Raw genomic sequence first — 16,342 nt, 5'->3', positions numbered from 1 at the left:
GTTATAATTTTTTTATTCTGAAAGCCAAAACCCTAAACCGAATAACCAGTATCACAAGAAACTCATTCAGTAGTCATAATAGATAGTACAAATATTGGTGTTTACATAAGAGAAATTAATGGTATGATTTTCAAAATTAAACTAAACATTCACTTTAACACCTTTAGCAGTATTAGAACAAGTGACAAAATTAAAATAAATAATTCATTTAAACAATCATTTAGCATTTTGTATACATATATAAATATTCTAGAAGACATAGAGAATTAATACAAACTGTTTAGTGCATATTCCAGATGAACAAATTATTCCCCCTTCTGTATTATTTTCCAGTTTCTCCAGGTCCTTCTCCAAGGATTACAAAAGAGAAAAAAAAATAAAAAATAAAAACCCCTTCTTGTGATGATATTTTCTTAAAAATTTACACAGGTAAAAGACACTGAGACACATCCAAGCAGAAGTCCACACCTTTAGTATAGTAGTTGGTAGTAACCAACTCATTACTAACCATTCAACCACCTCTTGCCTTCATCCTTAAACAACCATATGAGTAGAAACTTTACCTATGGACCATCAACAACATGACAAAACATTCTTCATAGTGGACAACTTTAATAAGGTGCTTCCACATCCTTCACTTCTTATCCTGTCAGAAATTTTCTTTGTGGAAATCAAACTTGGTGGATGTGTTGTGAGAGAAATCCAAAGACAGCTGACGAAGCTCACGAGTGAGGTTTGATGGCCCACAGTAAAACACCCCTGCATCACACAAACAAAACAATGTTATCTCTGTCAAAATTTAATGATAAGTGTTGAGTTCAAAGGAACATGTCAAAATCAGCAGCAGCAGCAGCAATTATTGAAGGGTTTGAAACAGTGGTATTTGTAAGCATGAGTTACGTACCAACACGACCATGTGGATGGTTAAGGGCAATGCGTTTGAAGACATTGCGCCAATCGGGTTTGGCGAAGTGAGACATCACGCGAGTGCCAGAGACAATGTCGAGGCCGTTCTTGGCATGGTTGATGGACTGCAGCATGGCAATGAGAGCAGAGCGAGCATCACCTTCTTCGTAGACGCTGGTGCAGTAGCTGTGGAGCTCGATCACCTTCTTTCGATCCTCTTCCGCCACCTCGTTCATCACCCCTTTGAACCAGTCGAAGGAACCCTGCTCTCTGGTCACCCAGTAGAAGTATGCCCTTCTTGTCTTGAACTCATCATCACTCTTCACTGCTCCTGCTGCTCCCTCCTCCATTCCCCTCTCCTCTTCCTCCTCTATCTCCTTCAACATCTTCACCATGTCCTTCACAATGCTTATCATTGGGGTAGCCCCTATTCCTAGCCCCACCAGCAGAACCACCTCGTACTCCCTGTAGTCCTGTGCTGGAGCCCCGTATGGTCCATCAACCAGCACTTTCGGGAAAGATCTGAACCCATAAAACCCCATCATCTTCATCTTCTTCTTCCAGACTTTTGGTATTTTTTTTTAAGTAAATCTTTCAGATATAGACTGATTTTTATGAGATGAAAGAAAATTTGAATAAAAAAACTTATTTTAGCTTTTGGGGTCAGAGTTACGTAATTTTCAGTATCTCCTGAATATGCATGAACTGACAACTTAACTTGCATGCACAAATTTTCAAATATGCGTCCAGATAACAGACAAACTGGGAAGTGAATTTTACTATAAATAGGCACAGTTGTTATTTGATAGAGATCACTCTTTCACTACCATCCTATATGACAGTGAAAGAGAAGAGTGGGGGGAGTCTAATGATGACAGAAAATTCAATGGGACCAGACAAGAAATATATCAAATGTGTTAGTACTATATACTATGTTCTTGTTTCAACATCAAAAACTTAATATATATATATATAGTACTTGCATATTATATATGATTATACATATATGTTATTTTTATTTGAGTATGTACACATTTCAAACAGATCTCAAAATTTGGTTATCTCTTTCTAAAATGTTCACCTAACACTTTCCAAAGCATGTGCTAAGTTGCCCTGAAAATCTCGATGGCTGTCATTGACCACATAACGAAAATGGACAGACAAACATGCCCTGTACGATGACGTTAATGTTTTGTTAAATAATTTCAAATCCAACTTGTTTTGTGCTCTCCAGCAGACATCAATTATTGAAATTGTACTTTTCTGTAATAAAATAAAATTTGGTGAAGGGATTTTAGGTATTTTGAGTGGTAAATTAGTTTCTAGCTTTAGTTAAAAGTAGTTCCAGTGAGATTTAAAGTCTTGTATTCAACAAATTTTACTGACATGAAATTATTGATTGTGAAAGTTTTGAATAATTTAGTAAATAGTTAAATTCAAGTTCTGAAATTTCATTGTAGAGCATTATTAAATTGATCAGTATTTTTAGCAAACATTCAGTTAACTGTATTTATATTTGTTTTTTAGCTTATGAAATGTCAAATTATAATTTTTAGCTTAGTTACCGATCACATTATCAAAATTGCCTACTTTAGAAAAGTAAAATAGAGCATGCTTACACTGAACTGTTATCTTCTTTCAAGCACTCTGCTCTTAGAAGTCCACTTTGCCCGTTGAGGGGTTGTTGGCATGCCTGAAAGAAACCAAAAACATAGATTCTTTAATTATGATAAATCCACATATTGATTAGAAAAAAAAAAACTGTTAATTCACCTGTGAGAATTTGGTTTTCAGGCTTCGGGTCCAATCACCAACTATTTTTATGTGAACGCTAAGGTAATCATCATCAGGGGCTGAAGTTATGGAAAATGGATGCCTATGAATGCATAAACAATGAACAAACATGATTAGATTTTTTGTGAAATAAAGATTACTTACAAGACTTTTCATTTAGAAGATGGTTCTTGAAATGCAAACCATTCGAATGGAGACACAGCAGCACAATTGACAAACATGTATTGTCCACTTTTGTAGGTAAACCCCTGCGGCTTTGACATTTGAAGTGATAACACATTTCCAGGATAAAGAGTCACCTTCAGAGTTGACAACATGCACACGTTTTAACCTTGGCCAAAAGTAATAATGGTAGAGCAAGGTGCTTCTTGATGTAGTAAATAATCGAATTTTTATTGTTTGATACATACCTTCAATATTTTGACAGACTTAATGCTTGATCTCAGTGCTCTAGTGAGTCTTTCCAATGCATAAATGGTAATGGGAACAGCCAGATACATCCATGTCTACAAAACACATAATATAATAAGTGCACGTGAATCCATTATATATGAACTCAAAACAGCTGTGTCAAAACACTTGAGGGTTAACTGAAGGTGCTAACCGTTTTCTTGTACCATTCCGTAGTCAAGTAAAGTTTGATTCCATGCACAACCAAGAGGGCATAGACAAAGACGAAGAGATGATGAGAATACCAAAAGGCATTGAAACCTGTGAGTTTGTCGAAGGGTTTGGGAAGTTTGGTCCTGCCTCTCCTGAATGCAGGATTGGCCAACGTAAAAGCTATTGCCATCAGCACAATCATTATAATCCCTGTTACTCCTTCCCATGATTTGACAAAATACCAATAATCTGATGGTCTCTCTCCGAAAAAGGGTTCCATCAGCTTGTACTTTTCATCACTTGCATGAAGAAGGCGAGGAAAATCACAACTAAGATGATAGATGGCATGTACACCAACACCAAATGCTATTGCCACAGCTATTACCTGAAAAAAACACCATTATTTATACTACTAATTTTCATACCTTGTTGACTTGTGAAAGCTGCCATAATCCACCAAGCATGTTAATTGAAATAGATATGTTTCTTTTCCTTGTCTTGAAGGAGATAGCAGAAGTGAAAATTACCATGTGGAAGTTGATGTTGTCGTCAAAAGGAACTACAGCACCTAGTTTGGTCTTATTCCTGAGCCAGGTGATGGTGTTTCGGCAAACAGGTAGTAAGATGAGAGCCATGTTCAATTTAAGTGTCTCTGCTGCACCTTTCGCCATGCATACACAATGGCCCATTACCTCATAGGCAGCTTTTCTCCGATATTGCACAAATTTATAGGCAAATAGGCCTAACATCACACCAATCCACAGGACAAGTACCCAAGATCTTCGCCAATTGTCCAGAAAAAAGTACCTGCCATCCCTATACCACTTCATAATTGTATTGTCCACGTATGTAGGCTTAAGCTTTTGGCTTAGCATTCGACTTAGGTTCTTGCTTTCTCCTCTTGTAGTTTCCTCTGGTCCATGCAACAAAAGTGTCTCCAGGTCGTCTATCTGTTTCCCCCCAACAAAATATGGTAAAAAAAGTTAAAGCAATTAGGCTGAGTGGAGAATTCTATGACATTGAATGGATTTTTTCCAATCTAGACGCACGCTAGGCTATTTCACTTACCATGATGTATTTAGAGTCATCAGGGTCCAGTTCTTCCATGATTAAAGCTGCATATTCCTCTGCTTGCTTCTGAATGATTGACAGTTTGTTGGCAGTGGCGCTAAGGCAGATAATCTGAGACCAGAATTCATCAGATATGATCAAAGGAAATTCTTAATCAGATGGGAGGGAAAATTCAGATCACTAGAACTTTCTGATAAAACAATTTCATACCACTCTTAAATGTTGAGCAAACTTGAAAAAGTAAGAAAAGTCTGTTCGGTTAGTGGTGAATTAATGATTTTGTACTGTACCTCTTTAATTTCTTCCTCGGTGATTCTTCCATCTGCATCTTTATCAACCCTGCGTTGCAAATCCAAGTCAACATCGGTGAAGGGTGATATATACTTGCATGGAATCAAAAGAAATGCTTCATGGTTACATCAACCAAAACAATCAATTACATGTCAAAGAATGTTTTGAGCCTAGCATCAAAGCTCTGGTCAGAAATATTGTCCCAGAACTCCTTAAACTGGATATGGTTAATGGACCCCCCTTGAATACCTCTCTGTCTAGCAAGAGTATCAAAAAGCTTCTCTGCATAAGCCTCGGACTCCTTGTTCAATCCTACAATCAAATCCAATGACACAGTCAAAAACTACTATACATTGATGACATTCATGTCATTTGAAGTAAGAAGATGGAGGTTATATACCTAAGCATTCTGCAAAGCGAGCACGAGGAAGATAGCCATCAGCACCAACAAACTTCTTAAACCGCCCCTCCGCCTTAATCCATCCTTCACCCCCATCGGTCGTGCTGATAAACTTGAGCCCTGTGAGAGCATGAGCCACTGCAGACTTTGTTCTTTCAAAGTGTTTAGGAGCTGGTTTGGAGAAAGAAGTCAAACGCTTCAGCTGCTTCATGCGGATAGCAGCACTCTGAACCACAGAGGCACTGAAGGATTTTTTCTTCTCAAACCTCTTCCCTGTCAAACCCAACTTCTCACCCTCCTCTTCCACCACATCAACACCCCCAAAAGCTTTAACACTGTGCAAGGCCACAGAATCACCATGAATGTCCATGGTGACCTCAACAAAGTGTCCTTCAGCTTCAGCCTGAGATTTGATGCCACTGTCAAGTCCAACATCATTGGCAGCTTTTGACTCTGAAGCCCCTAACTTGGTGTCAGTCCTTTCAGCATGAGTTAGTTCTATGTCTGATTCAAGTTGGTGAAGATCTGCAGAAGCTCCTCCCATTTTTTTCTGATGAACACACAGTGACTCACACCACTTTCAGGTCTCTCTCTTGGCACTTATTTGTTTCTCTTTCTCTTTCCCTTTCCCTGCTAGCTGACACTCCTGGCTTTGCCTTTGTATATATGTATCTTAACCTCTTCTTGCTATGGACAACATTGACAGCCATCATATCACAGAAAGAGCTGTTCAAAGTGACTTTATTTTCTACTCTATTATTATAATGGATATCTTTCTTTATTTAAACCATTTAACTTATCTAAATTTCTTACACTTCTTTATAATAAACATCACACAAAAAAATAAGGAAACTTTTTAATTTTGTTACATATTTTACTTTCAGATTTTTAATTTTTATGTAATGTAGTGTTAGTAGTATATCGGTCGGTATGGGATAAACATCGATTTCGACATTGAAGAATTTCAATAAATGATAATTATGGAAACTCTCTAACTGAATTCGTGTAATATCCTTATAACAATATATCAATATATCTTCCAATAAATCATAGATCATGCTAGAAATTATTTATCATTAATATTTGATAGATTTAGTCCACCACAACAAATTTTCATGATTAAACACTATAAATAAACAATCTACAAAGGTATAAGATATGTTTTAACCAATTTTTACGATATACTTTTAACATAAAGTACGTACTTACTTGATTGTTAGAGTACCTATGAATAAAAGAGAAGACTTTAAAGAAGAAACAAGGAGTCAACTGACATATCAACAATTGCACAACAAACTATCTATACCCACTTTGTTTATACAAATATTAATTACCACTTTCTCTATACAAGTATTAATTAAGATAACGTTCTTTTGCAAAATCCAATAATAAAACGAGTTATTTTAAGAAGATGACCGTACTTTCTTATACATTTAACCTATCAATAAAATATCTAAAAACTAAAAAATGAAATTGGAAAAGTACTTTGAAAAAATTATAAAATTAAATGATTTACATATTATAAAACTGTGAAAAAGCAGATAATGATTGAAATGTATGTAGTTCGTTTATTTGTGTTGCAAATTGTAAGAACCATGATACTTTTTTAGTTATTCTAACAAAGATTCTACTAATGGGTTAATGATTGATAAAATCTTTCGAAACATTTCAAAGGTCACATGCTAATTAAATTGGGTACTTGATTTATTCCATCCAGGTATTCAATTCGTAAATTGGAATCAAACAAAATTCAATTCTCATTCATTTTGTTTAATGCACATGCACAATGATCAAATGATAAAACTTTAATCTAACGTAAAGGTAACATGAAAGAAACTTTAATATGGACATAAAATTAAAGTGGGAAAATTCAAAATGATTGTACTGTTGAAATGCAAACTAGGACTATTTTTATTGAATTGTTGGGATTTACTAGTTCTTCCTTGTCTTATATAATATTCTTTTATTTGTCTTATTATCTTTATTTTTATTTTTATTTTTTAAATTATAAATTTAGACTTTTGCTTGTTTTATTGTCTTAATTTAACTTTTTTTTAAAAATTTCTATAAACTTAGACTATAGTAAGTTTCTTTATTTTTTTTATCTGAATTTGGTCTAGTTTCTATGTTTTTTTTATATTTTTTATGTGATAACACGTGTTATCTTTATAAAAAATAAATTTAATTATCTATACTTTTAAAATTCTCGTCCTTTTTTAATTTAATTCTCAATTGTATTAAATATAGATATAAATTTACGGTATATTATCTATCTTATTCTCACATATTGCTATAACCAAGATATCCAATTAGTTAATTTAATTTGATAATAATTACCTGAGTAAGATATCCTAGTAGGTTTAATCTTTCACAAGTAATATTGACTCGTTGTACAACATAAAAGATAGCAAAAACAAATTAGAGTATCCATACACTATTTTGTTCATAAAACACAATCCAAAATAAACTTTTTTTACTATTTACTTAAATAAATAAAAAATTACATGTATTACCAAAAAATATTAAAAGTATCACCAAGAAAATTATTGAATAAAAACAAAAAATAATTAGTTGTTATATTAACTAAATTAGATACCATTTTAAAGACTAAAAAAATTTTAGTTTTTAAAATAATTTTTATTATTGATAAATAGTTTCTAAATTGTTATCTAATTTTTAACTACCAAATTTATAATATAAATAATAGTTAAAATCGGGTAGTTAATTAGATACCAATTTAAAAACTATTTATTAATAATAAAATTAATTTAGAAACTAATAATTTTTTTAATTTTTTAAATAATTTTTAATTTAGTCACTATAACAACTAATTATTTTTTTTTCTAAAATTAACTTATATTTATTGATTTTTTTTATATATTATCCTCGATTGATATCATTTAAAAATTAATTTCTGTTATAACAAATTGATCATTTTAATATCTAGTAATAATTTATTTGGATACATTTATTAAATATTTACATATTTTTTTAATTTTTTATTAACTTTTGAGTGTTGGAAAATTTTTGGTATTAAGGTCAACAACATTTACATTATTTGAACAGTTTATTTTCATAATATTTTAGCATGTTGTTTGTAGGCACCACATTGAACAAAATCTTAGAAGATAACCAAACAGCGTAATAAAAGGCACAGGTCATGTCTGTGACTTTCACCGTTTTCACACAACCCAACCAAACCATTACTTATAAAATTCTATTTATCAGTGTTTCATTGGACCCACACCACCGCTGCAACCCTAAACACATTCTATTCCATTCTATTTTTTAAATCCAATGTTAAAATATTGCACATGCATTTGTCACTTACATTTTTTTAATACCTTCTGTTATCATAATTTATCAACATGTGTTCCTTTATAAGTTGAATTGAAAATTAATGTGTATGTTTTTAATGTAATCAATATTTTGTTTTGAATGAGTATCTTTTACTTTCCTTTTTTTCAAGTAATATTCATATCTATTTATTTTTTTATACACGGATGCTGCCATAAATTTGATACTATCAGCTAATTAAAGATTTTCATAATATTTTTTATTATAAAATTTATTGTTCTCGTCCGGATATTGAGACTCAGAGAACTATTGTTTGAGACATTTGTCGGTCGGTCACTTCAGTCTTCAATCATCTTTTTTTACTACATTTTCTCCCTTTCTCGTCTTGTTTCGCGATCGCTCGAGAACACAGACTCGAGTGGTATTTGCAGAAGGCACTTCGACGATCAAGTCAGTAAACGACTTGACTCTTGGCTGTTAGAGTACTGTAAATAATTACGTACCTGATTCTTGGAAACTATGTTATTTATATTATCTCAATGGACCTTCGTTGGTGAAGGAGATTGGTTTGTGTTTAAGGTTACACTAAATAGCCTTTAATTATGGAATAGTTTTACTGACTTTGTCAACCCATGAATGTCGCCATGAGTCGGTCGGTCACGTACTATCCCACAACCTTCGTTATCACAAGTGAGCAGTCAGATAATTTATAATACTAACCAAGTTCAGGTGACTTACCAATCATCATAGTACATTTAAATAAATCTTATTATAGATTGTAAGTTATAATTAGATGGAAGCGTAGTCATATAAGTTAAATTCTTCTTTGCTAACATACTTAAATCCTATAAGTTAGATTCCAGTTTTAAAGGTTAACAATGAAAAAAACACAATTGAGAAAAAACATTTAATGAATAGGTTAAGTTCTTTATAATAAAAAAAAATTATTGAAAAAGATGTAAGAGTATAATTATTGTATTGATTCATTTTCCTATATGATTGTTTGTCATTTACTTTTTCTCATGTGGACATGTTTTGTCCTATTATATAGATCATGTTGGGATGATCTATTCTATGTAAACATAAAAGTTTGTAGAAAAAAAAAATCTATAAACTAAATTTAGTTTATGTGTCAATTAAAAATGAAAAAAAAAAAATTATATGAGGAAAAATTATAAATAAAGTGAAATGCGTATCACTAACTCAATTGACATATAGAGAAGGAACATATTGGTATTTCTCTTCCTTTGCAAATGCCTATTGACTTGGCTTTTATCACTGAATAAGCTTTTTTTATTAGATTGGGAAAATCAATCACAACGTGATTTTTTAAGGGAATCTTTGCAGAATAGTCAGCACAACACAACCACTCAATAATGCATTTGTTTGGTGTGAAAGGAAATGAAATAATGGAAATATAATGTTGTTTTTACTAACCAAACCAAAAACTTAACCATTCATGTTCATCACGTCTCATATTATTCTCTTTTTTTTATCTGTAAAAATAGTTGGCAGACATTATCACAAGTCAAAATCTATTTTAAGAATCTCTTTTTTGCTGAATAATTATGTTTTAAGGAGGTTAAATTAATTCACCTTTTAAAAATAAAATGGTTAAATTTTAGTTCTTTATTTTGACATAAAGAACCCTCTATAAAAAAAAGTTGAATTATAAATTATTTTTAAAGACTAAAATAATTAATTACTTTATTAAATTAAACACTAATTTATAAATTAAAAAATTATCAGTATCTAAACTAATTTTTATTATTAATAAAAATTTATAAAAATAATTTTTAAATTAGTATCTAATTATTAGTTATTAGAAAAAATTTACTAAATAATAGAGACTAATTTAGAATCTAAAATATTAATAGTTAAAATTTTAATAATCAATTTAAAAATATATTTTATATTTTTTTATTAATAATATAAATTACTATAAATATTAATTAGTTTTTAGTTTTTAAAATTTTATTTAATTTAATTAATATAGTAACTAATTAATTTTTTTAGTAAATTTAATTATTATTTAATAACTTTTTTAGTAACTGAACTGAAATTGAGAGCTAATACAACTAATTATCATGTAATTTAAGTGTAAGTGTGTAATGTTAATTTCTATAAAGAGTTCATTGTAAATTCTCATCATATCAAAAAGGAAATTATATGTTGTCACGGCAATGTCATGTCAGATCCGTTAATTAATTTCTAGTTTCAAAAAATATTGAAATAACAAAACATGGGTCCTATGTATACCTTTAGATTCATCAAGAATAAATAGTTTGCATAAGTCAAATATAAACCACAACATGTTTATCAATCAAGAATAAATCATTTACAATCATTAAAATATAAATCAAATTACTGTAATTCAATACAAGCCTTTTATTAAGAGGAATACAATTAAAAGTTGGTACATTACTGAACTTGCAGAATTAAATCACAGATACACCAATAAAAACTTAAATATGAACAAAATACTTATGAAGAAAATGTTAATAATTTGTATAAAGAAGATAGTAACATATTATATAAACCAAATAACTATGTTTACAATATTACATATCATACTTATTACAATAAATAAATAAATAAATATAATTATTGTAGATAACAACCAAGGAACCATATCTGATTGTGTATTGAGACTCCGATATAAAAATTGATTAAAAAAACAAGATTAACATAATCAATATGTATTTGATGTAGTAATATGCTAACCTTGGTCCATTGAGACGAAGGTCCAACACGACTCTATAAATAAGTTGACAAAGATCAAACAAAGGTACATATTTAATAATATTTATTGTCTCAATAACGAAATACTAACTTTAGGATTAAATGACCTTTTACATGTATCTCTCACTCCAATCGAGATCTCAAATCCAACATATATTCAAAGATTCCAAACCTCTTAAAACATAAGAGAAATTCAACTTAAATAATATTACATATAATAAAGTAAATCATTAATCAGATAATAATTCACACTCACATATTAAATTTATTATTCAAAATCATATATTCCAAAGAAAAAATACTAATAAATTTCAATTTCTCAATCATTACACTAAAATAATAATAAGTATAATAACTTGATAAATATTAGATAAGTTTAACATCTATATACATTTCAATTTATAAACGTATTATTTAAACTATAAAAACATTGTCATTACTCAATCACCAATTTAATTGTTCAGCGAGTTAAGAATATGTATAAATTAAAAGTATGCTCGCCCAACAACTTTTTAGATGCCTATTGAATAAAACCCTTCATTGAATTAAATTTTGCTGGATGAGCATATAGTCATCCAAAGACTAAAATTCCTGGATTTTCAAATAAACAATGTGCGTGGTTGTTAAACGATTAAACCTTTCAAAATTTTAAATGAATTAATTTTTTCGAAAACTAAACCTCTAAAATTTTCAATAAATAAATTTCATCCAACAAATAAAATGGCGGGCTAACGATATTTAACAGATAATGTTTTTATTTTATTTTATTTTATGAAATCATAATTTTTAGGAGATATAGAGTCATGAGACAAAATAATAATTTAACAAGAGTAGTTTTAATAAAGTATGGTGACACTATTTATGAACATATATAGAGAGAAGTATAGAGTGCTGAATTCCAAAATAATTTAAATTTGATGATGTATTGTATATATCTCTTGGGTGTGAAGAGTTAAAAGATAGTCAAAGTGAAGGTACACATGTGTCTGCTTGGTGGGGGATAATCACTTTCCAAATCCACTTACCAAATATGATTTCACGTTACATGTTTTTGTTAAGGTCATAAAAGCAAACACTCAATTGATTTAATGGCCCAGGAAACGCATGTTCACAGGTGTTTTCCAGCTTTCAAATGCTTCCACTTTCACAAACTCAGCTTCCATAGGTTGACACAACTAAAACAAGTGTTGAAATTTTGACATTTCTTATAAAAGACCCATCAAAAAGTCATGTCATACCATTTATGCACACACATCACTTTAGTGACTTACCTCCTTCACATAAAAGAAGACTTCTTCAACCACGTAACTTCTCATTGCAGGAATTATACCTGCTCCAAAAAGACATAATTCTCATGGTTTCCCTTTATCACTCAAATGATCACACATCATATATTTCATATATTTGAGATCTCACATCGACTAGAGATGTATTAAGGAAATAATAATTATAAAATTATATGCAACTATTGTATGCAATATTTGACGATATTGTACTCAATTATATGCAATTAATTTAATAATTATAGAATCTCATGATTAGTTACACATAAGAGAATAAGAAACATATTTTCTTCTTACCATTTTTTATCATTTTCTTATATGGTATCAGAGCACCGATCTTGGTGCCCTGACAGCCTCCATTTTTATCCCCTAAATAAAAAATCATGTCTGGCAAAGAAGGCACCAGTAACGAGTCCGATAGAAACCTCGTACAACACTTCAGTGCCGAACAAATTCAACAATTGGCAATGGCTATTTACTCGCTCAACAATAACTGTAAAAGTGACACGTTTGTTAGCTCTGCAGGTCTGCTTGCCCATAACTCCTCTTCTAATTCTGCTTTTACGAAACCATGGATTTTGGATAGCGGAGCAACCCATCACATTGCATCTGATTCACAATTTTTCACACACACTTCATCATCATTTATTTCAAATGTTAATCTGCCCACAGACTCAACTGCGCCCATCTCATCTACAGACACAATTAAATTCAATGACAAAATCACTCTCAAAGATGTTGTTCTTTGTGTTCCTTCTTTTAATTTAAATCTCATGTCCATTAGTAAGATAACCAGTTCACTAAATTGTTGTGTCGTTTTTACTCCACATGGTTGCGTTTTACAGGACTTGGCTACGGGGAGGATGATTGGCTCGGGTAAATCACCTTTTGAGATGCTATATAATCGTTCACCTTCACTTTCTCACTTAAAAACTTTTGGTTGCCTCTGTTATGCAACTGTTGTTTCACCTAAGCAAAAATTTGATCTGCGTGCATCTTCATGGGTTATCCTCACAGTCAAAAAGCATACAAATTATTTGATATAGACGCAGGCACTTTTTTTACAAGTCGGGATGTCATCTTCCATGAAAGTGTTTTCCCATTCTGCCAACAGTCACAGACACAATCCTCACCTCCATTACAAGGTATTTTGCCCACTATTGACATTGACTTACCCACTTTTGTCCAACATTCACTCTCGATCAACCTTCTTCTCTTACTCATCACAATGCACCTGAACCTCCATCAAACCAACCTTTTTCTCCTACTTGTCACAATACACCTGAACCTCCATCAAACCAACCCTCTTCTCCTACTCGTCACAATGCACCTGAACCTCCATCAAACCAACCTTCTTCTCCTACTCGTCATAATACACCTGAACCTCCAGTAGACCAACCTTATTCTCCCATGACAAGAAGTTTAGCACCCATTACCAAACCTTATCCAACCGACCTTCCTGTTCGACGATCCAGTCGCACATCAACCCAACCTTCCTGGCTTCAAGACTACGTAACGGATCCCAAGTCAATCATTCGACCACTGCCCAAGATCGACAGAATGGAACCAGGTATCCTATGCATCATTTTCTTTCTAATTCACGATTTTCTTCTACACACAGTGCATATCTTGCTAACATCACAGCCACCAAAGAACCTCACACTTATGCTCAAGCTATCCTTGATCCAAATTGGCAGAAAGCAATGGACGAAGAGCTTTCCGCCTTGCAGCTAAATCAAACGTGGACCTTGACATCGTTACCCGCTGGACAGAAACCCATCGGATGCAAATGGGTCTATAAAATAAAGTACAACTCAGATGGTAGCGTCGACAGATATAAGGGGTACACTCAAATTGAAGGTGTCGACTATTCTGAAACTTTTTCACCAACAGTAAAATTAACAACTTTGAGGTGTCTCCTCACCATTGCAGCAGCCAGAAATTGGTTTACTCACCAGCTAGATGTGCAAAATGACTTCTTACATGGCACATTGCATGAAATTATTTACATGGACTTGCCACCCGGACATCATCGACAGGGGGAGAACATTGTATGTCGACTCAATAAATCCCTTTATGGTCTCAAACAAGCATCTCGAACATGGTTTTCAACATTTTCTCATGTGATTAAATCTGTAGGATTTCAACAGTCCAAAACAGATTACTCTCTATTCACAAGACAGAATAACTCATCATTTACTGCCCCCTTTTGATTTATGTGGATGATATTCTTCTGACAGGAAATGATTTGACAGAAATTCAGCGTGTTAAAGATTGTTTATTACAACAATTTCGCATTAAAGATCTTGGAGACCTAAAATATTTTCTAGGGATTGAATTTTCCCGTTCCAAAGCTGGTATTTACATGTCCCAAAGAAAATATGCGCTTGATATTTTGCAGGATACGGGACTCACAGGTGCTTGTCCAGACAAATTTCCAATGGAACAATACCTAAAACTCACACCAGACGATGGAGAGTTATTAAATGATCCAGTCAAATACAGACGACTCGTGGGACGACTGATATACCTCACGGTTACTCGGCCTGACATAGCATTTTCGGTTCGGACCCTAAGTCAATATATACATGATCCACGGAAACCTCATTGGGATGCCGCAATTCGAGTCCTAAAGTACATCAAAGGATCACCAGGACAAGGATTGTTATTGCCATCCGAAAACAATCTGACATTGACAGCTTATTGCGACTCAGACTGGGGAGGTTGTCAGACAACTCGAAGATCAGTATCTGGATATTGCATTTTTCTTGGTTCATCTATTATCTCATGGAAGAAGTCAAAAAAACAGACAAACGTATCAAGATCATCAGCGGAAGCAGAATACCGCGCAATGGCCAATACTTGTTTGGAGATAGTTTGGTTGCGATATCTGTTGCAGGATTTAAAGGTGTCATGTTTCTGTGACAATCAAGCGGCATTACATATAACAGCAAACCCAGTATTTCATGAACGCACAAAACACATTGAGATAGACTGCCACATTGTGCGAGAAAAATTACAAGCTGGGATAATCAGTCCTTCATATGTATCGACACAGTATCAGCTCGCAGATATTTTTACGAAGGCATTGGGCAAGGAACGATTTTTGACACTACGACACAAGTTGGGGGTTCTTGATCTTCACCTACCAACTTGAGGGAGAGTATTAAGGAAATAATAATTATAAAATTATATGCAATTATTGTATGCAATATTTGACGATATTGTACCCAATTATATGCAATTAATTTAATAATTATAGAATCTCATGATTAGTATCCTACCTAATTAGATTGTAATTTGGGAGAGAGAAACTCCCTATATATTTCCTATACATGACTGATGTAATATACACATAAGAGAATAAGAAACATCTTTTCTTCTTACCATTTTTTATCATTTTCTTATAAGATGAACACATTTTATTGTATATAAGTGATGCAAACCTCACTTTATTATAAGTCGATTTTATGAGGTTGAGTTATGCTTAAAGTTCACTTTCTAATTTAGTATCAAAGTCATTTAAAAGTACATCCTAGTAGTGTTAACTTGGCTTATCAAGTCACCCACTATCGAGTCGTTATCGCACCATATATAAATATATTGTCTCACGCACGAGCTCTCACTGTCACCGTAAGGAGGTTGTGTTGAGTTCACTTTATAATACTTAGACAACTACTATTCGCAATTTGAAATACTACTTGTTGTATAATCAAACATGTTCTACAGACATCATCCACATCATCTTCTTAATGTTTGAACAACCACATTTTGACTTGTTCTAACATGTTGTACTACCACACCTTAATGCTTTGTTTGGATTAGAAAGTAGAAATGAGGGAGTGAATTTGAGATGATTTGAAGAGAAAGTGTAAAGAAAGTTAGAGTGTTTGGATTAAGGTAAATAGAGTGGAAAGTGTAAGAAAAATTTATGAAAGTTTGTGAGTTATGTGAT

General features: G+C 32.4%; 1 protein-coding gene across 1 annotated transcript; it reads right to left on the bottom strand.

Moving 5' to 3' along the window:
* Window positions 1-207: 207 nt before the first annotated feature.
* LOC137812546 (respiratory burst oxidase homolog protein C) lies at window positions 208-5,797 on the bottom strand. Its single transcript, XM_068614608.1, has 12 exons — window positions 5,066-5,797; window positions 4,815-4,977; window positions 4,665-4,713; window positions 4,372-4,485; window positions 3,831-4,253; window positions 3,305-3,688; window positions 3,111-3,206; window positions 2,884-2,999; window positions 2,680-2,782; window positions 2,526-2,599; window positions 905-1,428; window positions 208-759 (listed from the first exon to the last, which is right to left on the bottom strand). Exons 1-12 carry the CDS (start codon window positions 5,607-5,609, stop codon window positions 650-652), a joined length of 2,700 nt encoding a protein of 899 aa, XP_068470709.1. The 5' UTR covers window positions 5,610-5,797; the 3' UTR covers window positions 208-649.
* Window positions 5,798-16,342: the final 10,545 nt, after the last annotated feature.

Source organism: Phaseolus vulgaris, chromosome 2 (assembly GCF_000499845.2).
Source record: "Phaseolus vulgaris cultivar G19833 chromosome 2, P. vulgaris v2.0, whole genome shotgun sequence".
Taxonomy (NCBI): domain Eukaryota; kingdom Viridiplantae; phylum Streptophyta; class Magnoliopsida; order Fabales; family Fabaceae; genus Phaseolus; species Phaseolus vulgaris.
This window is presented reverse-complemented; position numbering and strand designations above follow the sequence as displayed.

Excerpts from the sequence above, each read along its gene's own strand:
- LOC137812546 (XM_068614608.1), bottom strand. The coding sequence starts at position 5,609 with ATGGGAGGAGCTTCTGCAGATCTTCACCAACTTGAATCAGACATAGAA. Across the intron at positions 3,689-3,830 it reads ACAACATCAACTTCCACATG|GTAATAGCTGTGGCAATAGC; the intron begins GTAATTTTCACT and ends TGTTTTTTTCAG. Across the intron at positions 2,783-2,883 it reads GCTGTGTCTCCATTCGAATG|GCATCCATTTTCCATAACTT; the intron begins GTTTGCATTTCA and ends ATGCATTCATAG.